The 27,680-nt window shown below is 24.9% G+C and overlaps 1 protein-coding gene across 1 annotated transcript; it reads left to right on the top strand.

Annotated features, from left to right (window-relative positions):
* The first annotated feature begins 42 nt into the window (after positions 1–42).
* LOC129611014 (PE-PGRS family protein PE_PGRS18) lies at positions 43–27,680 on the top strand. The gene is made up of 6 exons (XM_055523917.1): positions 43–350; positions 16,043–16,214; positions 24,204–24,472; positions 26,084–26,434; positions 27,260–27,412; positions 27,486–27,680. The coding sequence occupies exons 1-6, from the start codon at positions 288–290 to the stop codon at positions 27,585–27,587; spliced, it is 1,110 nt and encodes a 369-aa protein (XP_055379892.1). The 5' UTR covers positions 43–287; the 3' UTR covers positions 27,588–27,680.

Below are 27,680 nucleotides of genomic sequence, written 5' to 3'. Positions count from 1 at the left end.
TACTAGAAAAAAAATAAAACAGGTTGAATACAAGTAGTTTGAGTTGATCTTTTGAACGCGTAACACATAAATATTATTTTATAGTTTTTGATCGGTAAAAGCTGTTTAAGTAACCGGTAAAAAATTCAAGTCTAAACTGTTGTTACAAGTGGAAATTATTACAAAACTATAAATTTTGAGTTAAATTTACTGAAAAAATAACGACGATTATTACGAAATATTTTTTTTTTCTTCAATAATAAAATAATTGGTTTTATTTAGTGAAGCAGAGCAAACGGTCAAAAACAATGTTTTTCACTTATTTTGTGTTTTTAATTTTATCAATTAGCAATGCTATTGCTAAACCACAGGTTATATTTGATTTATATTGTTTTAAATACTTTTAAATGAATATTAAGATTTTACCGAAGATAATAATAAATCATTTCAATCTTTAATGTTTTCATTGTACATGTTATTTTAATAAGGTGCAGTTTAGGAGAATTTATGATAATTTTTATTATTTATTATTTTAATAAAAATTTTTAACACTCAATATTTGCGTACTATTAAAATAATAAATTCCAGTTATTGTTTATTTTTCTTAATTGATTTAAATCGTAAATGAAATAGGTAATTTTAAAATTTAATTACCGGCTTTAAAATTTTTTTCTTAAACTTTATTTTTTATTTTGTTATAAGAATTCTATTTGGTTGATTCTGCTATACTTTTTGTTTAGCGCAACAAGTAATTTGTTATTGCTAGTACCGAAAGAAAGTTCCAGTATCTTTAAATTCTATTTGATTGCGGAAGAAATGCTATTATTAATGTCATATAAGATCTTTATTGTCTTTAAAAAAGATTATTAATTTACCAAAGCTATTACAAAGCTAAGAATTACAATAAACATATTTTAAATCTTTCTTAGAAAATATTTTGTAAATAATTTTCACGAAGTTTTCATTGTAAAATTTATGCAAATTAAAAATTGTTTCATGGACCTATGATTAAATAATTTTGAAAAGAGCGTGAAATTTTATTGACGGAATTTCCGTATAAAATATCTTAAAATATTATTGCTGTTGTTGAAGTAACTGTTATAATTATAAATAATTAATTAAAACGTTACGTTTGATTGATCAGAATATGAAGTTTGATTTCAATTGGAAATAAACAACAATTAGAGCATATCCAAATGTAAATCTGTTAATAGCTTTAACAGATTCAAAATGAAAAATACAAGTATTTTAGTATGAAATATCGCCTAAACGTTTTGAATGATCTGTTATGTCTATAGCTTTCACTTAATTTATTTAAAATTTACTAAGATAAAGCGCATTTGATAAAACTAATATTAGAGTAGCAAATTTTATTCCATACATAATTTTTTTTTATTTTTTAAGGGCATCTACTTTTACTGTTTGTTTTTCAACATTCACTTATTTATCATTGATAGTTCGTTAGTATAGCTGTTATTAGAAGCAATAAATTCTCTTTGAAGGATAAGTTTTATCAATCCGCAAATTAGCAATTAATAATAAACACCCTTGGAAAAATAAGTAATAAATAATAATGATTAACATGTTCTCTCAGTGAGTTAAAAGATAATTAAATGTTTAAGTTGAAACGATTTTTACACTGAATAAAGATAAAACAAACTTAGATCAAACCGAATAACAATGGTTTGTTAACTAACACATTTGCTTATTGAATAAGTGTAAAATATCGTCAATTATTTGTCAAAAATAAAAATCTTCTAAAATAATTTGCGCAATATACAATACTAAATGGATTTTATGCAATAATTAATTATTGCATAGTTTTAAAAAGAAAACGAAAATTAAAAGAAACATTAAAATTATAGTCGAATTAGGCCAGTTAAGTCGAATTATAAATTATATATTTTTTTGAAAGAAACATTCACAAAAAGCGAATGAAACATGAAGTTTTTGCATTTTACAGAAGTTTCGCAAATATAAAAATTAAGAACAAATTGCGGAAAATTGAAATTTTACAAATAGAAAAATTTCATAACTATACAAGCTATTTCCCAATTTCTATGAAGTCGAGAAGCTGATAAAATTTCAAATCCCCACAACTTACCGTCTAAGAGGATAACGACAAAAGAGTAGAATTTGAAGGAGATAATATATAACTTAACTTAACAGTTATAACAAATTGTAATGTCTACATATGCCAGTTTGAATTACCGGAGGATTCAATTCACTGTTTTTCTAAACTTATAGAACTTCAAAAATTTTTCTGGTTTCGACAAAATTTCATCACATTTTTAAAATTTTGATTGATCATAATTTTTTAACAAATATACGCACGGGCAAAATGTGAGCATAGTGAAACTAATAAGCCCCATTTTCTCCTTTTTCTTATAAATGTGCAGAAAATCAACGATCTTAATTAAACATTTATTGTTTCCATTATACTTCATTACAAAAGGTTTTATTCATTACGTTCTATAATATTATTCAATTATTTTAATTCATGATTATATACGAGTATAAATCAAAATTTATCTTTGGAATTTATACCCATAATTACATATGACTTAATAATAAATTTCCAAATTTTAATTTATAGAAAAGTAGACTCTTTCATAAATAATATGATCAATAATCTAAGTATGTTGTTGCGTATAGACATTTAGTTGTATTTTGATTAAATGAAAATTTTTCATAAATGGCAGCAGAAATAAATTATTGTGTGCTATGTGAGGTAAATGCTAATTGATTTAGAGACAATGAAATTTCTAAATAAAATTCTTAACCTATTAGAATTTAATTTAGAGAAACTAACGTTCAAACTAATTAAAATTCAAAATTTGTACAATACTTTATAAAAATAACTTACGTTGTTTTGTAATATTAATTTTATATTTCAAAATAATTTTCAGAATTATTTTGTTAATTTCATTGAAATACATACATAATTAAATTCGGAAATGAAAATAGGTATAGGTATATTTAAAATGTTGTGCGAACGAAAGTGCATTGATTGACCTTTAGCTACATAAATATCACTTTTAGGTTTTAATAACAAGACAAGAAACTATGAAAATTATTTATTATTTATAATTAAATCTTTATTTATTGTTAATTTTTCTCTATGTATATTAAAAATTTTGCTCCTATATATATCTATGCACATATTAGTTATAATTTGTTTTTGTTAGTATTATTTTCTCTTATTACGTAAAAAAGTTATACATAATTAATTACAATATGCTTTTACAAAATAAATTGAAAGCTTTATAGCTACATTTTATAAATATGTTATGTATATTTATATAATGTCACTTAAAATTATACTTGAATAATATTTCCTGAATTACTAGAATTAATTTCTAAATACTAGATGAGATAAGGGAATAATTAAATTTAATAATACGAAACTTAAATATTCTCTAGTTAATATGAAACATATCTGTATTGTGACAATAGTGCTGTCTAAATTGTAGATTTTTTAAGGGAACCGAGTGGGGCAGGAGTATCCCCCGGGTCACCGCAGCCATTCGCGACTTATTGTAGCCTCCCCACGCCCCTCCAACAAAATCCTCATTCCAAGTATGAAACCGGAGATATCCCGGATAGTGATGTCTAAGTATAACCCCGATTAAATTATTTTGACCGTTTGATTGAGTTTGACCGTTTTATATTGGACTACAACTTTTTTTTCTATTAAAGTAAGTGAATTTTGCAAGAATTTAATTACCTATAGTTGAGATATAGCTGAGTTTGATTACTAATACACTAAGTCTCACGGGCAGACGTGATTCTATCTCTTTCATTACATGTTTTTCCATTTAAAACGATACAACGGTTTAGAACTATACTCAAAAATTCAAATTAACCTAGAAAATTCTTTCTTAATAAATTTCTTAATAGCCCTTATATTTATAAAAATAGTGATATACGTAGACACTTTTACATTGTATAAAAGAAAATTTGAATTTGTAAATATGTACGTATATAATATTATAAGATCAGAATTCAAATGAGGAAATTATTATTTTATTCCTGTAAAACCATAAAATTATTTATTAAAAAGATTAAGAACAAAAATTGAGTTTAAAAGTTGGCATCGTTTCAAAAGTTCTGAATAAAATATTAGAATAATATTGTATATAAAAAAATTTAACTATGTGCCAAGAATCACTTAATTTTTTTCAAAGATTATAATTCTATTGCATAGTTAATATTATTTTATAAAAACTAAAATTGCCCAATGATTTTGACTTTTTAATTTTGGAATATTTCCATCTCACTTCATTTCAATTACACATATTTAAAATAAATATGTAAATTAAATTTGGCAGTATATTTTCTAAATTAAATAATAATAACCTAGCAATGCATATGTAATCTTAAATTAAGTATAATAATTTAATTATCTTTAAGAATAAAATTCCAAATTAACAAATTGAATAAAAAAGGTATATTTAATATAAATTTAATTTACATGTGGAAGTTCTAAATAAATAATTCAATTGAAAATGAATTCAACTCCACATTCTTAATTATTTAGAAGCATTCATTAATATTATTAAAATTAAATGAATTTAATCTTTGAAATATTTGCATAATTATAAAGTTCATGTAGATACATAGCTACTAATATTTTATTAATATTGTTTAACTAGTATGCTTTATATTTTTTAATTGCTTATTCACACCTCAACATTTTTAAACTAAATTAGAATTAAAATAAAACTTTCTAAGTAAAACATGCCTGCTTAATAGGGTGATTGAATTAGGAAATTGAATAGGCGTCATATACATAAGTTTTTTGGAAAATATTTTGCAATGGTTTATATAAAAATATCAAAATTAACAAGTTTTCTCACAAAATTGCAGGCAATTAAACGAATGAGATAAAGAAGAATTTTCCCTTAAAATTGTAGGAAATTAACTACCATTTTTACTACAACCGTCCTATTTTATTAAAATTCGGGAAATGTACAAATCATCAAACGTGAAATAAATAATTAATAACACTTGGGGAAGAAAAAACAATCTAGAATAAAGCGCATAGGATTCATAAGGCACACATAATATTATTAGCGTAAAGCTTATTACTCGTAAAATTTTGAGTAAAAAAAGATATATGTAAGTCACCACAGCACCTTTCTGTAATCCTTAGTTTGAAAAAGTATAACAAATTTCGGGATTTAGGTGTTTGTTCAAAGTTCTTTTAAAAATGAACTAGAACTAAAGGATGAGGCCAAAAAAAAATTATTTTGTTGCCTTCGTTTAATAACTCTTATCAGAATAAAGATTAGAAATTTTTGTTAATATATTTAGTTGGATAATTTATTTTCCTTCACTTTAGTTCCACATGTATTATTTACATTCTTAGTTTTTCGTAAGTAAGATTCTATTATAATTTATGTTTAATCTAACGTAATGTATTGAGAAATGTCTAGCAAGTAGCATGTAAGTAGGAATCAAACTAGGGTACCAGACGTAGTTTGGAAGTATAATATAATTATAATTGCAAAAATCTTATCGACACAACATATCCTTGGTTAAAATGTGAAAAATGTCTAGTCAATCGAATTTATAATGCCCTTAACGCTAGTAATATTGCTCAAACAAATTTCAAAAACTACGAAAAAAATTTACTTTTTACGTAAAATTTTTTGCTAATAACTTAACAAGAATTAAGCTACTTAATTCTATAGCTTTTCATTGATACTCCACATAAGATGGTTTATGCTTTAATCGGTTTAAGTTTAAATTTATTTAATATAAAGTTCCATATGCTTCAACTATAATTACCACAAACGGAATATTTTACGGCATACATACTACATACACAATGCACATTATTATGTTTACTTTCGAATGCAATGCATATTGCAAAATATTTCAAGGTGAGATTCATAGTTGTTAGTATTATTTATTAGCAATTGTTAGAGAATTTTCATTAAAATAATGATAGAAATCTCATAGTTTGAGAAATAAAAATGTTTAATTTTCCATTGTTTTGATTTATGCTAGTAGTTTGCTTTGAGTCCATTTACCTTTAGAGTAACATTAATTAAAAATGAATTTTTTATAATTGAAGTTAATGTTATTTGTACTAATCTTGTTTTTGAAATATAAATTAATTTTACATAGTAAAATAAATACAAATACAAATACAAATTACAAAGGAAATAATTTTTTTCATCTATTAGAAAAACTCTAATTCCAAAAATAACTTGGTAATCGGTTTTAAAATAAATTATGATCTTAAACACGAAGTTCGTATTATAATTGAATTTTTATCTTGTACTAAAATGCGACCATATAATATTATTCACAACAAGTACATATGTCACATCTTAGGAGTATGTAGTTACATCTACTGTCCACTGATTGTAATAATTCACAAAATAGCATACATTATAAAGTTTGACTTTTATTTTCGAACCTTACACTTTAAAAAATTGCTTTTAAAATATAGTATTTTTGAGTATTTAGCCTTTTTAAAATAATTAATGGAAGGATTAGGCAAACAAATAATTATTTTTGATTGAGCCAAAATAAACTTTTAAAGTTGTTATAAAATTTAATGGCAATGTTAAAAATTTTTATTACAACTTTATGCTTTTTTTAAATTAAGATTCTAAAATTTATTGAGTTTTATATGTTAAGATTCCAGCTTTAAAATTCGCCATATTCAAAATATTATTTATAAGAGAATTTCCAATTCTAAATTTAGATTTTATTAGTTTTATTATTATTAATTACCATGAGTAAGTTATTTGCGTTAAACAGGTATTTCAAAAAATTTAATAATTTAGGTATGTAGCATAAAGGTTCTTAAAGTGGAATTAAACTTCTCCGTATATCTGTACCTTTTTTATTATAAAAAATTAACTTTTATAAAAATTTGAAGTTACGTAACGTCATATATTACCAGTTAATAACAACGTTTTGATAATAATTATAAATAAAGACTGTTAAAAGTTGCATTGTATCTTTTTCTTCTACAAACTCTTAATAAATTTTAAAGAGCAGCATATCCATAGTTTTCATTCTATTTAATATTTTGCGAACATGATCTGATAATTAAAATTTCAGATTTTTAAAAATAAATAAATAATAATTTCCAGCACTTCAAATGAAAAGTATAGCACAATGTTCCTGTGTATACATTAAAAACATACATTAAAAATATTGGAATTATATGAATTTTACAACTATATAATTATAGCAATTACCTTGTACTTAATCATTTTATACACAATTATATTAAACATATGCATATATATACACAGAAAGCGTAATAAGATCTACTTTAACTTTAATGTACAATAAGTTTCATGAAATAAATTCACACATTTTTAGAAGTGAATTTTTTGAATTTTGTCTTTAATATGTAAAATAAGGGATTTTATTAGTGATTCCTATAGTTCCTATTGAAATATGAGTACTCCAATTGAACTGTTAATTAGTATCTACTAAGGCTTTTTAAAATTTCAGACTCCTACAGCTTACCATCTAAAATTAAATAAAACAGCTTGTAAATAACGCTTAATTTCAAGAGACATTTTTTTTTTTTTTTTTGAACAACAAAGCTGCGGAGCAGTAGAAAAAGCTCAATATTATATTTTTGGTTTTGCAGAGTTCAAGAAACAAACACTGGCATTTTTAGAATTTTTAGGGGCTAAAACTTTTAGAGAGGGAGGAGGTAAAACTTTCTTCTACCAAAATAAGTTTCTAATAAAGATCAATTTATGTTATAAAATATCTGCTTTCTATCTTAAAGGGTGTGGAAGTTTTGTACTCGTAAACGAAAAACTAATAAAAATTTTTTTTAAACTTTTCTGGAAAATTTAAAACTGAAATTAAATTATCTCACAAAATTTAAATTTCCTAAAAAATTTCTAACCATTTTATAGGAAAATGATGTACCAGAATAATTGTAAATTAAATTACCTTTCTATTTAAGTAAATAGTTTGGAAATACTTATGATATCACCTGTGGCACAACTTTGATTTTATAAATGATAAAAATAACACCAAAATTGCTGATGTTTCATATTGCTAATTTGAAATATTAGAATATAAAAAGTTTTGTACATTTTTCTTATGTTCAATAATATCCAACTAATAAAGATAATAGAATCATAGATTATATCAGGTATTTTTTTATATATGTACTCGTAGTATCGTTACAATATCACCTTTGTAAAAATTTCCCCAAATATTCCATTCAAATTCTGATATTGTTTTATCTAATAGCTATTGTTTTTATTAGCAATTATTAGCTATGGTATTTGCTGCATTTATCTCTAAACTTCAACTTTATTAACAGAATACAGGTTATTTGTTGAAATTCTTACATAATAAAATTTATTTTATATACATATCACATAAACACATAAACAACTTAGATTGTATATACAATATAATATAAGTATCTACACAATACCAATTCTTTATATTGTCATCGAACCTATTTTATCATACGAGTTCTAATAAATTCCAAAATTCCAGCTCAAAATTTTGTTTATGAAATTAAAATATGTACATAAATGTTTATGTTAAGCTGCTGTTCTTTTCTGTTATGAGCCTAAAGGCGATATTATAGTTAATTATATTTTCTATTCTTACCATTGTTCTTTCATGTTACATGATGGAAGCTATTGTCAATTTTTTATGAAATTTTCATCGAAATGCTATAGAATTTATATAGTATGTTTGAACGTAAATATTACTAATAGATTACATACATATTATATGCTTTCACTTTAGTTTGGTTATGCTAGTAAACGTGCATCAAAAATTTTACCTTTATTTTACAAGGAAATTTCAAAATAAGATTGAAATATTTTAAATAACATAATTTTATATAGTAAAAATGTTACTTTCGTACTTGTAAAACTTTTTTATATGGTTTATTATTATTCCGAACACATACACAGTACAGAGATTTTAATTAAACTAACATTGTCACTATACACAATGTTCAAGGAAAAATTGTTGATAATTGATTGTTGTTCACATTTTTATAAATGTGAAGACATTTTGGCATTTTGTCAAAAATATTTTATAATGAACAAAGTGTTAAGAATACTTTGTAAGTTGTTCAAATAATTTAATAAAAATGATTAATATAATGGTAAACGGTACGTTACTACGAATCCTTTACATAATTCTTTAATTCTAATATCAAATTTCACCAGAAGTGTTTCAAAAGTTATATTAAATATTATTGCTTTAATAATGAATTCAGAATTACTGAAAAATAAGGAACTTAGGAATATTTTTAAAACATATGTTCTGATTTCGTTTATATTCCATGCAAAAGCAAGTGTTTTATAGGTAATACAAGCTACCCTTCGTTTGTGTCGTTATACGGCGATGCTTGAGAATTTCGAAACGATAAATAGATTTAAAATTTCATGGTACGATTTAGAAAAGCATTATATGTACATAAGTAATTTGTACTTTCCAGTAGATTCAAGGGGTTTTTAGAACGATAAAGTTTTTTTCTTAAAAGTTGGGTTGTAGTGGTTCCAGAATCATTGCGACGTTCCGTGATGTCATGAAAATCACTATGTTTAGTATTCGCTACATTTTCGCCACTTTTTTTGTGTCAAAAAAGTTTTTGTGATTTTATATTAGACATTAAAGTAATAAACACCGGATTTGGATGGTACATTGTCCTACTATTGCTGCTTGGGCATTATCCATTGTTACTTGGGCATTATCTTGGTTACTTTATATTATTTATAATAAAACCATTATAAATAATATAAAGTAACAAAGAGCTATTGATTCCGTATTGAAATTTAGGTTAAGAACCATTATTGTCTTCTATATTGTTGAAATGACTGAAGGTTTTCCGATTACCTAAGCATACAGTTTAAAAGTTAGAAAAGATTTTAGAACGTATTGGACTGGACAACTCTGTACACGGAAACTGTTATAGTTATAAGTAGTCAACAAGTTGTTTTTTTCATTACTTCAATTTTTAATTATTTTAATTATTTTGATTATATGATCGTATAAGTTTTTTTTTAAATTTTTTATTGATTCCATCAGTATTAAATTTTTGGCGTTTTGAGAGAACAAACAGGTTGTTTCAAAAAAAATTTTTGATTAAATCTCTTTGATCATTAACTATTATTGTTCAGAAAATAAAAAAAAAAATTTTTATCTTTCACTTTTTTCAACATTCTAGATATTTTATACTGAGATTTTAAAGAAAACCGGTAAGTAGATTGAGTTTACAAGATACTATTATGTAAAAAGGTAAAAAGAAGTTCAAGGTTTTGACGTCATATTGTAATATTTTTAAATATATATTATGTGCATGTATAAAACTCAACAAATTGTTTTTAACACAACAATATTAAAGTTTAAAAACGAAATCAGGTTTTTTTAAGTTAATGACAGATACTCAGTTGCCTTAGTTAACTTTAGGTATTGGTAATTGTTTCAACGACTATTAATGAGAAAAAAAAATAGTTGTAATACTTTACAAGTAGCATGATTAAGTTTAGTAAATTATATCTGTCGATTTGAATTAATAATAATAGTTTGTACCTAATATTGAAAGAATCTTCATACTATGGAAGTTTCTTGAGTCCTTTCCGATTCGGGTAAAGTTCACAGAATTTTTTTTTATCTGCTGTTATGAACATTAAATCCGATATATAATATGTTTTGATTTTCGAGCATTTTCTTAAAAAAATAAAGTGAGCTACTAAAAAGTATCTTTTGTAGGGTAAAATTTTAATATTAAGATGTCGGCATGTTATTACTATTGTACTTTACACACAAAAGAGGTTGATTAACATTTCTATCTTAAAATGTTTATGTCTTAATCTTTGTATAAACAACGAGAACTAAAACCATTTTTAATATCATAATAATTATTAGTATTGCGTGGAAAATTTTAGTGCAACGTCATGAATCATTCAATCATTAAAATTTCTAAATATATATTTTAATCTACAGTAATTAAATATTATAAAAACTGGTTTTTATTACTAATAAAATGTTTTGATCTGCTTCAGTTGTGACTAAGTTGATTTAAAATTTGCATAAGCTCAAACGAAATAAATCAAAGAGAAATTGATTTTCAAAGGTCGTTTAATTTAACACAATACTGATTTCTCTATTTCTCATACAGTTGGTTATACTTCCATTTTGTACGTGTATTTTCTGTATTGTTTACAAATCTAAAATATTCTATAAAATCCAAAACTGTGTTGCAAGTCATTCGCACTTTGAAACTAAAAATTTTATACCCATAATACAATATTGCACATACATACATGTTTTTGTTTATCAATCTGAATTAAAATATTTATTGAATTATATAGCGTACTTAAGACAAAATTAGAAACAGTAACTAGTAGATCAAAAGTACTTTACAATAACAAGAAATGACAAGCAAAGAAAATTTTATTCTCTAAAGTTGTGTTTAAATTAGGCAAGTCTCCTGCAACATACTTATTTGAGTTTTCGAATAGTTTCACCTGTTACTTACGAGTATATTGGGTATATTACGCAGTAGTCAATGTATTGTGTTTCTTGAAAATTATGTATTCATGTAGGTACCAAACGAAAATTCAAAAACAGATAATTAAGAAATTGTGAAACCATTGTAATGTTTTAAAATGAAATATAAAAGGAAATAACTATGAAACATTAAGAAATTAAAAGGAAATAATTTTGTGTCACTATTATAAAGTAAATTAAAAGCTAGTATAATCCATTTAATAGTTTCCGCCTAAAAAAGTTGAATCATAATGATAAAAGGTTGAAATCAAAGTGCAATAATTCTTTTTTAATTTTCTAAACATTGTATTCGAACAGTTTTTTTTATTGGGTCTGTTAACATTGCTGTATGTTAAAATTTTTATTTAAAAAACATTAAGTGTGCTTTCTAAAATCACCTTTCTATTCGTCAAGTTTAGAGTCGATTTGGTCATGTCTGTGCACCCTTGCACCTTAATATTCACTCAAACTGGTAAATTAAATAAATTACTAAAAAACTAATTCTGGTAAATTAAATAAATTTTTAAAGTATGTATGATAATGAAATGAGGGCCTTTTTTAAATAACACGTCTTAAGGCAACAGTTAGCATTTGTATAACTTTTATTTCAGTTTTTTTATATCTCAATGTAGAATAGGATACGTTATAATAATTGCAACTAAGACCTCCTAGCTTTATGCTCAAAAATTATAAATATATAAGCATACGTATGACAGCTGCCATACAACTTCAAAAATAATTCAACTAAATTTTAGAAAAAGTATTAAACACAATTATGTATATTTATAATAAAGCTACTAGTATTACAAAAACAATAGATGGCATACAATGCAACTCCTAGAGTAATGTAATTAACGCGTATATTAGTATATATGTATGTATTATGCTGAGTAAATACGAGTATATTGTCAGCTCTTTAAAGTAAATTTTTCAATTTCAAAAATTGTGCGAGATAAGGTTTTAAGAATTTTTCAAACTATTTTGAAAGTGTAATTCTGAATTTGTCATAAATTAAATTTTATGAAGTAACAATTAAAAGCTATTTTAAAATTTATATACTAATGTTACCAATAAATTATCAATTATCCGAAACATTCAGCATATTATTTGAAGAACTTGTAATAGGTTTTGTGAAATTTTGTTAAAAGCAAATTTTTCAGATAACTCTCAAATTTTGCTTAAAGTACAACCTGTTTGTGGTACGAGGGAAGCTTAAAAAATTATAAAGATTTATTGCTTGGTAGAACTTAAATAAAAACAGAATAACTATTAACAAATGCGATAGTTTATCTGCTCAAAAAATATCCAATTTTAATGTCCTATCGGTTTTTCTATTTTTCGTCTGTATTATGTTTATGTCTACAAATTTGTATTCGTTTATTAAGTAAAAATGTATGTACATGCATACGTACAATGTATAGATCTACTTATAACATGCCATATCAGCTAACATTCTTATTACGTAATGTAAGCAATAATTAATTGTTATAAAATAAATTCCAAAATGTTTTTCATAGGTGTATTATTAATTCTTTTTATAGTATGTATGTATTTATATTCTAGTTGAATAGGGTACATTATGTAATTTATTCCATATCATTCATTCATACAAACATATAAATTAATGTATATGCATACATATGAATTTAGTACCCAAAAAAATCGTAGCGAAAATTATTTTAATTAATTTTAGCAAAATGAAAATTAATAGCAGAAAATGTCAAATATCAAAACAATTTACTTAAGTTGTTCATGAAAAAATAAGGCGTGTATTACACGTAAAATTATATTTATTTTAAAAAATATAAGAAATCGGGCCTTATTTACTGTGTCGTAGCACGTGGTTCATTATTTGTTTATGTAAACGCAGTAGTCAATAAATGTTTACAATATTTTTAAAATGAATAATTAATTATAAATTTATAAAATTTTTACATGTGAAAATTTATACAATAAAAAGGTTATTGACGCTAATAAAATCTATGATTAATAAATAGTTTTAAAATACTTTTAACAAAATATTTTAGATTGTTTGTATAAATTAAGAGTTTAAGTATTGCAAATGTGGTTTTTATACTTGCTTTTCATAATCTTATATGAATATTTTTTGAATATAAACGAGAACAAAACTCTGAACTGTGGTCGAGTGAACTCAGCGACTATCCTGTTATAATCGCACTAGTGTTTTTCATAGGTTACATTACAATTATAACAAAACAATTCATTAATTTTAGGTGCGGCTAACATTTTCTTAGATTTGTTACTCTTTTTTTAGAATTCTCCTAGCTTATTGGTTTGCTTGGTATGTAGAAGTTACTTTTAAGCTGTAAGGCAATCATTATAAAAACTCATGTAACCACAACCAATAAATGTCTTTGTTGAACGGTAGTTCTAGTACCAAATTTGGTTTTGCAAAATACGATTATGGTAGAGTTCATAACTTTTGAGATTTACTTAATCAGTGGAGATTACAAAAACGAAATTTTATCAGAATAGTGGCTTTTTTACCAAACTTGATTGTGAAAAATTTAAAAATGGATGCTTTACAGGTTCGAGAAATAAGTATTCTTAGCAATTTCGTTATGAAAATTTTGAGAACCTAGCTTTTTTTCAGAAGGTGAATGTACTGAGAGACAAATTCTTCTTCATTTTATCCTATCTCGGGTGATTTCCGAAATCTAATCAGATTAATTCTAAGTCACGTCGCTGAAAAATAAAATAAATAATTCAAATAATTGGCAGGAATTTTGTTATATGTATGTGTTCATATATTCCTGCAAGTGCGTGGTATTGCACTAATAGTTCAACTTTCGTGTATATCGCGATTTTAAAAAGAAAGATCAATAGTTTTTTTCAGAAATTTACCGGGCTCCTTCATGATGGGCCCACACTAAAAGGATGGGCTTAAAGGAAATCCTAATCTATAGTTTTTAGAAAGATATTAAAGCTTTTTAGGTGAAATTATTCAAACTTACGCGTTGTGATATACAATAAAAGGTTTGTCCAAAGTCACCATTATCAGAAACAATTGTAAAAATATAAAACTCTAAGTACGAAATTAAATTATTTTTTCCCCGATGTTACGTGATCAGAATACTTAACGCGTTAAATTGCTTTTATTAAATCAAGTAATCCAAAGAATTTTTCCTTTTAAAGTAATAAAAACTATATTTGAGATGTACTTATAACCTAAATATCCTTTTTTATAATTTTGCAACAAAAGTTTTCGAAAAATTTTTTCATAGAAAGTGAATTTTTATTTTAAATTTATTCGCTAAATTTCACTTATCCGCGAAGTTTTCGCAATCTTAGTCCAGACTAAATTTAATAATAGATTTAATAGATAATCATATTATAGAATATAATATATGTAGAATATTGTAATAGATTTTAACAATTTATTTCATCTTGCTTTTGTTTAAAAATTCAGTTTCATCTTTATCACAAAGTTCAAGTTGCATTTGATAACAATTTTGCACAATGCACTTAACCCCTGACAGTTGATTTCATTTTATTTCCAAATAGAAGAAAATTTTGATTGTAGGGAATTTGGATTTTAATAACTATTTTTTTTATCATAGAGACGTGATCACAATTTCCTTCCAAATTTTTGCAAAAAATATTCTTGTCTTCCATGCATTTTCTTCTTTCAAGAAAAAATGTTTTTTTCGTAAATTTCTTCACTTAATAATGCGCTGTATGTTTGTATGAATATCTACATTATATAATGTCAAATTACAAAAATAGTTGTAGCTTTTTTTCTTCTGAAACTTTTAAAAATTTTTTGATGGAAAAACATTTTAAGAAATTTTTTTATATTACTGAAAAGGAAAAGTTAAATTGCTTCTATCAACAGTTTATGTCAAAAAGTTATTTCTTCAAAAATTTTGGGTCTTGGATATTTTAGGATTGTTAAGTTTCAAGGGAAAATGTGTTGAATAACTTCTTATTATAGACAAGAAAAATATTCAAAGAAAATGCTAGAGAAAAAATGTTTAGGCTCTTCTACATTAAAGTAAATCATTTAATAATGAATTTCATATACTATATTAATGATTTTTAACTGGAAACTGTTGTTCTTGACGAAATAAAAATAAATTTTTTTTTCTATAAATAAGTGAATTATCTATTAAGAAAGATAATTTATCTATTAAGCTATCATTTATTAATACTATAATGAGTCTAATTAAATCACTTTTTTATTTAAATTCAATAAGTGACAGGCAAACAATAGTAACCACAGTCACATCATCATATGACCAATATATTTAATGATTTTTTGCAAACTTCATGTAGCAAAAGTTCTTAGACTTAAGCAACCGAATTTCTAAAACATTCTACAGCAAATTCGATTAAACTCAACTTATCATCCAAAATCACTTATTGTTCTATTGTTCTTATTGTTCAAGTTGCATTTGACAACAAATAAATAAACAGCACCTTATAACATGTGCTCAATGGCTTCACATTTGATGTTCATACCATTCATAATTATGACTGCTTATAAATATGTAATATTAAAACTACAGTATATTTATTTTCACAGTTATTCACTTTTAAAGATGGGAATGTTGGAGTTAATTTCTTAGGATTCAATGCTCAAGCTGGACTAGGGGGCTTACTGACAGGTAATACAGCACATGGTGGTTTAAGTGCTTCAGCGGGTACACCATTTGGTCAGAGGGCTGCAGCTGGTATTGGAGGAAGAAATGGCGACGGTAAATATGCATCCTTTTCTCTTATTAAATTTGTTTTTCTATATTGCTTTTAATATTATATTTTACAGATATATATTTTTATTTACAAAGAAAATATTAAAAAAAGGGTTAAACAAAAAGTTTTTTTATTTTTTTTTCGTTTTTTTTCTTTTGCTCTTATATTAATGATTTTGCACAAACTCTTTACCGACTATCAGTACCTACTGATATTTTTATCTAAGGATTCTTAATTTGATTAAAATGAATTTACACGTGCAATACAAGATCCTTGGGCTCTGATTAAAAAAAAATTAATAATTAAATTCCTTTATCATACTTTGTGAATAGACTTACCTTTATTTTTACGATTTTAAAAATTATTTGTAATTTACTTTGAAAATCAAAAATACGAAAAGATACTTATGATAATCCAAAAAAAAAGGTGAATTTCATCCACCTGAACATTAGTGATTCGGTTTTTTCAAAGGCAATAGAAAAGGAACAGGAATTTAAATGCAATTAATTATGATTTTCTATACTTAGTGATCATATTTGAGTTATCATTTTTTTATTGTAATTAATTAATTATTTAAAAGTATTTGGAATTTGTTTATTGGAACATGACCAAAATTTTTAGGTTATAAAATTCGAATTTAACAAAGTTGCAAGAAGATAGATAGTTCAATATTGTATGTTTTAATATTTAATTCGTTTTATATAATTTTTGTTAAAATATTTAGGATAAATTAATTGAGTGATAGAAATGTTCAAGAAAGTTATTAATGGTTGGTATAAAACTCTTTTACAGCCCAACTAATAATTTCCCTCTCGTTCAGGTTATGTCTTTTTAGCACTTTTCCAAAAAATTTTTTGAAAAAAGTGCTTATTAGTTTCACTCTGTCCGTCCGTCCGTCCGTCCGTCCGTCCGTCCGTGGACACTTTTTTTGTTTACAAAACTTCTACACCCTTGAAGATAGAAAGCTGAAATTTTATATGTACATAGATCTTTACTAGAAACTTACTTCCGTAGAACAAAATTTTTACCTATCTCCCCCCCTCTAGAAGTTATACCCCCCCAAAACCTTAAAAATGGCCTTTTTTAACTTTTTGTTGCAATGAAACCATAAGCATTTTTGAAATTTTGCAAACGCAGAAAGGCAGTGGCTTGCTTCCCCTAGCGCGGTATGCTATAGTCAAAATTTAGAAAAACAAAATGGCCGTTCAAATTTGCCGTTATCTAAAGTCCTTTTTTTCCAAATTTTTGATGTCATTTTTCTTCTAGACCCCAGCCTGTAGAAGCTTGAAATTTTAGTGACTTATAGACATTAAAAAATAGTTTATTTCGTTAGAAGAAAATTTTTTTCCATCTCCACCCCCTTTCAAGTTATCGCCCCTTGAAATTTGTAAAATTTGAATTTTTGACACCTTATGTTTCCGAAATCGTACGTTTTTTCAAATTTCTATAAACGCAAAAAGCTAACGGTAAATTCCATGACATTAAAAAATATAATTATTTTCCTTAACTCACACAATTAACCCTTAAAATCGAGCATATGTTAACCCCTTTTTATATTAATTTTTGCTTTATTTCAAAGACTGCATAAATCGTTCATCCTAAATATATGCAATCCTAGAAAGAGTTTTGTATATGAATGAAAATAATTTTAATAGTGTGATAGGTATACATAGACTGTATTTAAAAGCAGAATTTTCACTTGCTGAAGGGAAAAGTGCTACAATACAAACCATTGGTTTGACCCAACTTTATTATATTTTCTTTAACTCACTTCGCTGATAATGAAGAAATTTTATCTGACTGTATTGATGCAATATTTTTTGCATGATTTCAACTTTATGAACAATTTTGTTCCTCGCTAACAATTATAGCTTATTTTTGACCTCATCAATAGAGCAAAATTGTCTAAAAGTTTTGTGGATACCAGAACCAGTAAGAGATAGGAAACGGCAGGCTGGTATTCTGTAAACAACCATATTTACTAAGTCATTTTTTCTAGTGAAAAGCATAAATTCCCATCGCTTTAAAAATTATATTATCTACCTATCCTCATTAAAAAATTTTAAAAGCTTTTAATATAAAAAAGCGTATAAAAAAGTATAAAGCAAAAAATTTTCTTTTGTATAATATTCTGGTTATAATATGTATACATATTTTTTTGGCCACAACAATTGAAATATATAATATTACAATCACGCCACGCCTATTGTATTATTTTTATGATCTTGTTTATGTTCAACAGAATATTTAAAAACCGTGTTTATGAGAATGCAATTTTACGATTTTTATCCACTGCCATTGTCTCCATAATTACTTCCTTTCAGTGTTATTTTTTTTAAATTTTCCATGGTCTATAATTAATTTTGCTTCAGATTACGAGTATTATAAATATTTTTTTTTTTGTTTTAATGTAATGTAATTTTTTTTTGGCTAGGGAGTTTTTAATACTTTTTAAAACAAGAAACGAAAAACCAAAAGAAAAAGAAATTCGTTTTTAATAGCCATTTTCCAATTCAAATGTTGTTAAAAATGGCTTCATTGAGTTCAAGCTTATAATGTAATGTGTTTGTTTGCTTGTACTGCTTGAATTTAAAAACATAAGTATAAATGGTTTTTGATAATAAAATTATTTTGGGAAAAAATATGTAACTGATGATAAGCAAAACAGAAAGAGCAGTAAGAAAGAATTGTAATAACTAAAAAGGCAATTATAGAGTAGCAGGCTTCATTTTTTAGCAGGTTGTGTTTATTTACTCAGACCTTAAAACTGAAACAAATTCTTATGTAGTCATTGTCTTTTTGTATAAGGAAAACTCACGGTAATTATAAATTTTGAAATTATTATTTTATAAAGCTTTATTGGCATTCCAATTTAAGAGAAAATATTTGTTTTAGAGACAGAATACTTATTTATTTATTTAATTTTATAAGAATGAAGTATTATTAAAGTTTTCCAAAATGTCGAGATATTTGAACTTACTCGAGTTCAAAATGTTCAATTTTTGTAATTATTTCAAATAAATTTTTATTTGTATTAATTAATATTAACCGCATATCAACTGGTGTTAAATGTCAGTTGCGGCTATATTCATATTTTTATTCTTAATTGAAACTATTTTTTATCTTTGCATCTGTATAGTCCCAATTTTACGAACAATAGGCGTATTAATTACTTTAAAATATTAGGTTTAATTAAAAAATATAGTTTTTTCAATTTTTATTCAAAACTTCGTAACTTTCATAACTAAGGGGTTTAGGGTACAGTTTCAAATATTGAAAAATTCGAATTTGTGATAAAATGAAAATCTGCTTAACTTGCATGCCAGTATATGTTACATATTATTAGACTACAAAATACGACCGTATCTATTTTTAAATCGGAAGTTATTCAAGGCAACAAATGACCGGAATATGCAATCGGAATTGTGTACTTGCACATAAGGTGTTCTACAAATTGTTTCGAGTTAAGAGTTTCTAGTTGTTAATTCTTAAGCTATGAGGCTATAATCCTCTGGTGGATTTAATTAGCTAAAAATATGACTCCTATACGTATATAAAAATCTTTAATTCTTAAAATTTTTGCTAGAGTCTTGGAGTTGATTTAAGATTTAAAAAAAAAGATCATAAATCAAAAAAGAATTAAATTTATTAATTAATCTAAGCAAAATCTTTTTATTTTATATAATTGAGTTTTAGTTTTGTTTAATTGTATTATTTTCAACCTTGTTTTTATCCTTGGCCTTTCAAATCAAAATAAAATTTCAAATAAATGAAAAAATTTTTGACCCCCAGTCTCTATTAATAATAAAAAAAATTAAAATGTCAACCTATACCTCATATTCCTAAAAAAAATAATAATTTACGTGTAAACTTTTTATAATGATATTTTATTTCTAGAAAGGACATTAAAAATTTATTTTTATTTTATTTAATGAAGATAATTTAAAAACAAAAGGTTTATAATTAAGTTTTATATTTTTTTCTCTCTTTTTTTTTTATTCCGAATTTATTGTGTAAAATTATTCCGCAATAAACCTAAATACATTATGATTACAATCGTATAAATAAACTCGCAATGTTGTTTTAATAAATCATTTGTAGAAACGTTTGTTATACCATAGAAACATGGAACACATGCTTAAGATTTTTGCTCTGTCAAAAAATTTCAACTAGAAGAAGATTTTAAATCAATTAATGATAAAAATTATTAATTTTAGTACTCGTATTAATAAAAATATTCATAATTGGTCGTGTGTTGCGGTGTACTTTGGTAACTTATTTAAAATTTTATTATGGGGATATATCAAAATCGTGATCAGAAATTTATATTTTACTCAACCATAGTTCTTTGAAGTTGTACTTGAAATTAAATGGCCCAATGTTTCTTCTCTTGTTTATAAGTAAAGCAGACTGATTACTGACTTGTGAAGCTAAAACTGACTTGTTAACAAAAAAAAAAACAAATGATTTTCTTTAAAAGAACATCTGTTTCAGCAGACGGCAACTCATTGCGGGAAAATTCTATACAATATTTTTTAATAAAACTTAATATTTTTAATTGAAGTTTGGTTATTAAAAATTTGATTAAAATAGGACTTTGAATATTAGGAGTTATTTGGATCACAGGAATGGTTGTAAAATCTTGATTTACATTTAAAACTTGCAAATTTTTACAACTTTGTTATATTCCTTAAATATAATATACTCCTGCCATAATTGTACCATAAAGTTGGCAAAATTAATCTTTTATTCTCTTCTTTTAATTCTATTCGCACCAAATTAACTGAGAAAATGAAAAAAGAACTGAAAAAAAATTTAAATTTTGAAGGATACTTTTTTATGCATTTTATTTTTAAGGCTATAAATTCGTCCTTGGTAAAGAAAATAATTTTTCATTATTATTTTGTAAATATTTACTTAAATTCCATTTCGTTTACACAGATAATCACTAAATCTTTCTTAAAAGAAAAATAAAAATTTAAAACAAAAAAAAATTATTATTATTATTTATTCCAATTTTTTTTATCCTTTAAGAAATAATAAGTTTGATTTAAAGAAATTTATACTAAATATTTACATCATTATTCTAAACAAATATTTTTTTTTATTTGCTTGTGGTCTGATCTTATTTTATTGAAATTGTGTACTCAATTTTCATTAAAGTTATGCTTTCTTTCCATGTAGCACAGAAGAGGAAAAATTTTACATTGTAATTAGAAGGACTATGGTATTGCTTTTGAGGGAAAAATATAATAAAAAATGGTATTACCAGCTTCATTTACAAATCTTACCCTTGCTATATATGTCTATTTTGATAATCAATTAACTCTCTTGCATCTACATGTAATACAATTGTATTGATCACACTTTTTAATTGAAACTATGAGTGGCATTCACAGTATCGAAAGTTTTGAAACGACAAGCATAATTTGGCCTATAATATTCCGTAAGAAGATGTAATAGATCGAAACCTTGGTTTGTAAAAAATCACATTTCTCTTTAATAATTAAAGATTAGAAATTTGATTTTAATAAAAATTTTAATTGCTTTATTACAATAAAATTTGATATGAATTCGGGAGAAACCTTAAGGTGACAAATTTTGGAAAATTTATACTAGAACTATTATAGCAAGAATACGGTATCTAAAAATGACTTTAAAAGTTGTAAAAATATTAAAGTTGTTTATTTTTTTTTTGATCCATAAACTCTAAGCATTTGAGGACTAACTGAATTGTAGTATTCATAAAGTACTACACTTTAAAAATTAGCGAAAAACTGGGTTGAGATAACGCATTACCCGTCATTTAAATACTCGTGTTTTTGAAAAGCTAAGCTTTGCAGAGGCGACAAGAAGGTTTGTTCTATATGAAAAAATACTTCTCCTGGGACCTGTTTATGTACAAAATGTTATTATTCTATCTTGAACGGTGTAGAGTTTTATGGGCAGACGGACCAACAAGTAAACAATTACTTTAATATTTGTTTTAAAATAATGAATTTTATTGAAAATATTCTGAATTTTAGATTTTAAATATCTGTATTTACTTTTAATTTAGTTTCAATTTAAAAAATTGAAATTTTCATACTTATTACATTATAAAAAAAGTTTAAGGTATGAAATCAATCATCAATCAACAATTTATAATTAAATTTTCTGTGCATTTTTTGATAAATTGAATTTCCGTGAAAAATATAAGACTTCAAACATAACCTATCAAAAGAAAAAGCAAAAGGCCTTAGATGTAAGGTTTCGCCTTTAATTACAAAAATGGAAATTCATTAAATAAATTATAAAACAGGAATGTGCAAACTTTGTTGCACTATGGGGTTGACCAAAAGAAGAAAAAAAAATTGTGCGTAACCCAAAGCTATAAATCTGAAAAGAATATTTTTAAATTGATAAATCATTCTAATTACATATCGTGTTATCATTTATATGAGAAAGTTACCGGTGCGTAATGTGAATAATTTAAAATTGATATATTTTTATAGACCTGGAACCAACATGCAACTGAAAAAAGTTTATTCAATTGTTTGATTGGCAGTTTGAGTTTCATTAGTTTATATGAAAGCTTGCAAACATTCGACTGACCAAGTTATATTCAAGCGATCGTAATTTTTTTTATTGAAATCAATTCGTAGCTTCCTTTATTTAATTAATAAGAATCAAATCAAGCAGTAATTGCAAACCTAAAAGTTCTATATAGACTCTAAGCCTTTGTTTACACATCCATCATTTCTATTTCTTAACAAATATAAGCAATAACTACTTTCTTAGACGGTCTGTAACTAGAGAATGCGTTTAACTCCATCCTTATCTTTGTTTTACTTGTAATGTATACAGAGAAATCCTATACCGATGTTATACACACGTCATATTGCAATCAAACTTTTTCGTTATTTTTTTATTAAAATTAATTTCAGAATAATATCAAAGTTTTGTTGCTCAAAAATCTCTTAAATTTAATTTAATTTAATGATAGAATATATGGTTGCAATATAGCAATGTGATATTGTACATATGTGCAATTCATGTTTCACATTTTGATATGTAAATAGCTTGAGGTTTCTAGAAGTTTGTCTTTAAATTAAAACAAAACATTTTATATATTTTCTTATACGAAAATTATAAATACACTCAAAAAAGTCCTTTTTCCCCTTTTATTATTAATTCACTAAAAATATAACTGTATGCATATGTACAGAGGTACTCAATAGAACAAATGTCGAAATAAAAGCTCAGAATTATTTTATATTGCGTAATTTATAACGATTATTGATTTTCGAATTAAACATATTTGACGAAGAGATTGAAACATATTTTGAAGGTGTTTTTTGGAGAAGGTTTTCCTGTAAAATAAAACACTGAAAATAACACAGTCAAAATTTTCAGTGTTTTGAACTTTTTGGATAACACATTGCAATACCGTTTTCATATTGTACGTTATAATATGCGTAACTCATTAGCATATAAAAAAGTTGTATCTTTCAAGGATAATGCTATAAAATATCGTAACTAAACTTAATTGAATATTTTCATATGTATATATGCATATAGATATTTGGGTACATTTGTATATATTTTTTGATCTATACGTGCTGATATAGTTTTAATTTAATAAACTCTTACTTTCTATTTTCATTATGAATTTACACTTTCTGAATGGAAATATAATGATGGCATCTTTTACCACATCAAATTGAAAATAAAAAATGTTCATTGTTTTGGTTTTCTTTTTCTTTTAATTTTGTAACGCTTAGCTGGGAAAGGTTAAAAATTTCTATGTTTAAGCTCTTACATCCTTCATAAAAATAGTTATCTTTCGTCTTAATGAAATATGTAAATGAAATGTAAAGACGCAAATATTCAAAAATTTGTTTAAAAACTGCATTGGCTTTAGTTGGCAAATCAGATTAACTTTTCTATATTTTGTAATAAGTCACCTATTCTATCTTAATATTGTTTGATATAGTTTTCTAACTTATTTTAAGGTGGAACGTACGGTGGAGCATTTGCTGCTGCAACAGCTGGAAATGGTGTCTCAGCAGGAGCAGGTTTAGGTGGTAATGCTGCTACAGGTGGGGTTTTAGGAGCTGAAGCTAGTGCTGGTGGTGTTACAAAAAATGTAATTAAAACCGTAGGAACTGTTCAAGATACCTCAGAAATTCATAATGAATATCCCCCAACAACAGTTTCCGATCAACCTAATACAGGTGTTGTACAAAAAATTAAACCACCTAAAAAATATGGAGTCGGTCATGTAAGTAAATATGCATGAACTATATATTTCGATGTGGCATATAGCATTGTTGATGTGGCATTTAAAATTTAAGGATTCGTTTTGTGTTTTGATTAATAAGAGTTATTTTAGAAAATATTTTTTTTTGTCCTTTTTATGTGTAGCTATCTTTGTATTTTTACCCCAAATCGAAAATATAACACTGCATTTTCGATTGTATGCAAAAATATTTAAGTTTTGCAACAATAAGATCAATGAAAGAGCACAATTCTCACTAAAAATTAATTTTGATTACAAAAAATTTCTTGTATTTCGTAAAAACCTACCGCAGAATACTTGACACAATTATAACAAATTTTAAGAAAATATACCATAATCGTAGTTTTGATTATTAATTAAACGAAAAGATAAAAAAAATATTTTTAACTTTAAAAACTTGAAACTGTTTTGTAAAATGTGCACATTTGTGCTTGAAATACTTTGGCACAATAAACTCAAATGATTAAGTTTTATGTTGAATTTAAGTGCGGATAAATAGAAACAAGTAGAATGTAACAAATCGAGATTGTCAGCTTTGCTTGTATTAGTCAATGGTTCTAAACAGTCAAGCTTTAACTCGCTTTTACTATAAATAAAGAAATCTCTATTATAACTGATTTTTAAGAAACATCAAATCAACAGAAAATAGACCCTGTTTTGTAATTTTTCTTTTTTATGGTACGTTCATAGATATATTTATAATTGCGATCAAAATTCTTTTGATTTCGTTGTAACACAATTTTTAGTTTTAAAACGTTATTACATTTCAAACTCTTACAAAACGGTAATATTCATAAAACCATGACAAAATACAAAAACTTTCCTAATATCTAAGGTGGTCTAGCCTACATGACCAAAAATTGAGCCCTATTTGCAATTGCTTTTCAAAAAGTCATTTTAAATACATTGCAAAATTTGTTAATGTTATTAATATTGAGCAATTATCAGCCTGATCGTTAATCTCGCTTTTTTATCCACCTTTTATGCACTTTCAAATCGGAATTCCCCGTATTTTGTAATAGAATTATATGATAGTTACTAACTTTCTTCTCACTTTCCGAGTAAAGTAGCGAGATAGACGATTCGACCCTATTAGACTTTAATATGTAAAATATTTCTTTTATTTGTCTATAATGCCTAATTGCCTTGCGTATTTGGTTTTAAAGTACAAATTTTATTTAAACGTTTATTATTGGTTAACTAAATTTGTTCACACTTATTCACAACATTTCTTAAATTTTTGTAATTTAAAGCAATTACGGCATTATTATTAATCTGTTTTAATACAAATATTGAATAAGTTTTTGTTTATGTAAGATTATCTTGTGTGCATCTTGTGTGTAATATCCATATATGTATGTATGTAATGAATTATATAATAATTTAATATTGTTAACATTGATTTACATTGAAATGTTTATATTATATAACACAATATTTTTTTTTAATTTTCTCTTAATTATGATTGCATAATAGCTTTATTAAAAAAAATAAAATAAATGCCATAAAATAAAATTTTCTATAGGTATAATTGTTAAGTATATTTTAATTAAATAATACTGTAATAATATAATAATGTAACGTAAAATGTAGATTATTGAAGAGGAAAATAATGGTGATAATGATGATGATGGTCAAATTGATGTTGACACAAGACTTACAAAAACCAATGATGAATCGATACAATTACCAAAAGCAAATACAAATATTAATATTGAAAAAACGATAATTACTTCAATTAAACCGCAATTAGCAGCATCTGCAGTTGTAGTAGACAAATCGAAATCAATTGTGGATAATAGTGACTTTCAAACATCAGATGTAGTTTTAGTACCACAGTCAAAAGTATTAACATACCGTAAAAAACTTAGACCTTTTAGACAACGTTTAAATGTTCAAAAATATTTAGCACCAATCTCATATCAGCAACCATTATCAGTTGAGGTACATTATGTATATCTATAATAATAATTAATTTTTTGATAATAATTATATGCAATTAATGCATAAAATAAAAATTAAATGAAAGTTGGGATATTTCATTATTAATGTTAAAAACAAAAAGGATTATAATTCTCTAAAGCTTCCTCAAATATATTACAATCGTATATGGCTTTTATATAACGCATACTACTACTGAAAATTTTAAATATAAGTAATTGTTTTATTTCTAAAAGCATAAAAAATCAATCTAGATCTGAAATGATTGCAAATTAAAAACAATTGAATGCCCAAATGATGCAAAGGCACATTTTTTTATGAAATTTTGAATTTTTTATCAAAAAAATTAATACTAATTAACCTTCTAACGGGAAGAATGTCTGGTATACACACTAAAGAATAATATGTGTCATGCCTTACTCGGTCACATCTAACTCTCATCAATTTGAGATTTAAAAATTTTAAATTTATTTATTAATAACACAACATATTTTTACGTGGTGATTTAAAAACTGGTTTTCGATTTGTAACCTCTTATATGTATATATGTATTTTATCGCTTTTATATAATATAAAATTACCTAAGAACTACATAATTTGTAAGCGGTACTTTATTTTATAAGATTATGGTGATTGTGGTAGTTCCTTTTAATAGCTTGGTACATAATAAAATTTAATTATGCTAACTTAAATACTAATAATTAGATCTAAGTTGAATCTAAAATATAATTTACAAAATACATTCGTTTTACTCGAATTGACATTGGAATTTTTATTAATAATATAAAAAATACATGTTTATTATACATGTATACATTTATATATTAGGTTGAAAAAAGAAATCAACCTGCCGTTGCTCCAATCGAATATTCAAAAACAAAGACAACAATTCTAGCAACACCCTCTCAAGGATCACAAACGCATTCAGTTTCAGCTGAAGGTCAATTTAATTCAAATGGTTTCTTTGACGGAATATTCAATGTAAGTTGTGTATTTAAATTATTAAGTGATTATCAAAAGCATATTTTACATTTTAAAGCAATTTATATTTTAGATTCCGATATCAACATTAAGGGCTCTTAATGATTTTCTTAATCAAGGCTTTGCACAAGGAAGCGTAGGAGTTAGAAAGACAGTGAATGTACAAACCCATTAATAAATAATAATAAATTTTGAAATTTTTTTTTATTCTTTTATTAAAAAAGAAATATTTTTTTGTATGTGTATAAACTTTTTGTATTGATAGTAA

The sequence above is a fragment of the Condylostylus longicornis genome, unplaced genomic scaffold (assembly GCF_029603195.1).
Source record: "Condylostylus longicornis isolate FDR11 unplaced genomic scaffold, ASM2960319v2 ptg000048l, whole genome shotgun sequence".
In the NCBI taxonomy this organism is placed as follows: Eukaryota; Metazoa; Arthropoda; class Insecta; order Diptera; family Dolichopodidae; genus Condylostylus; species Condylostylus longicornis.
The sequence above is the reverse complement of the archived record's forward strand: the minus strand, read 5'-3'. Positions and strand labels throughout refer to the sequence as shown.

Excerpts from the sequence above, each read along its gene's own strand:
- LOC129611014 (XM_055523917.1), top strand. The coding sequence starts at position 288 with ATGTTTTTCACTTATTTTGTGTTTTTAATTTTATCAATTAGCAATGCT. Across the intron at positions 16,215-24,203 it reads TGGAGGAAGAAATGGCGACG|GTGGAACGTACGGTGGAGCA; the intron begins GTAAATATGCAT and ends ACTTATTTTAAG. Across the intron at positions 24,473-26,083 it reads AAAAATATGGAGTCGGTCAT|ATTATTGAAGAGGAAAATAA; the intron begins GTAAGTAAATAT and ends CGTAAAATGTAG.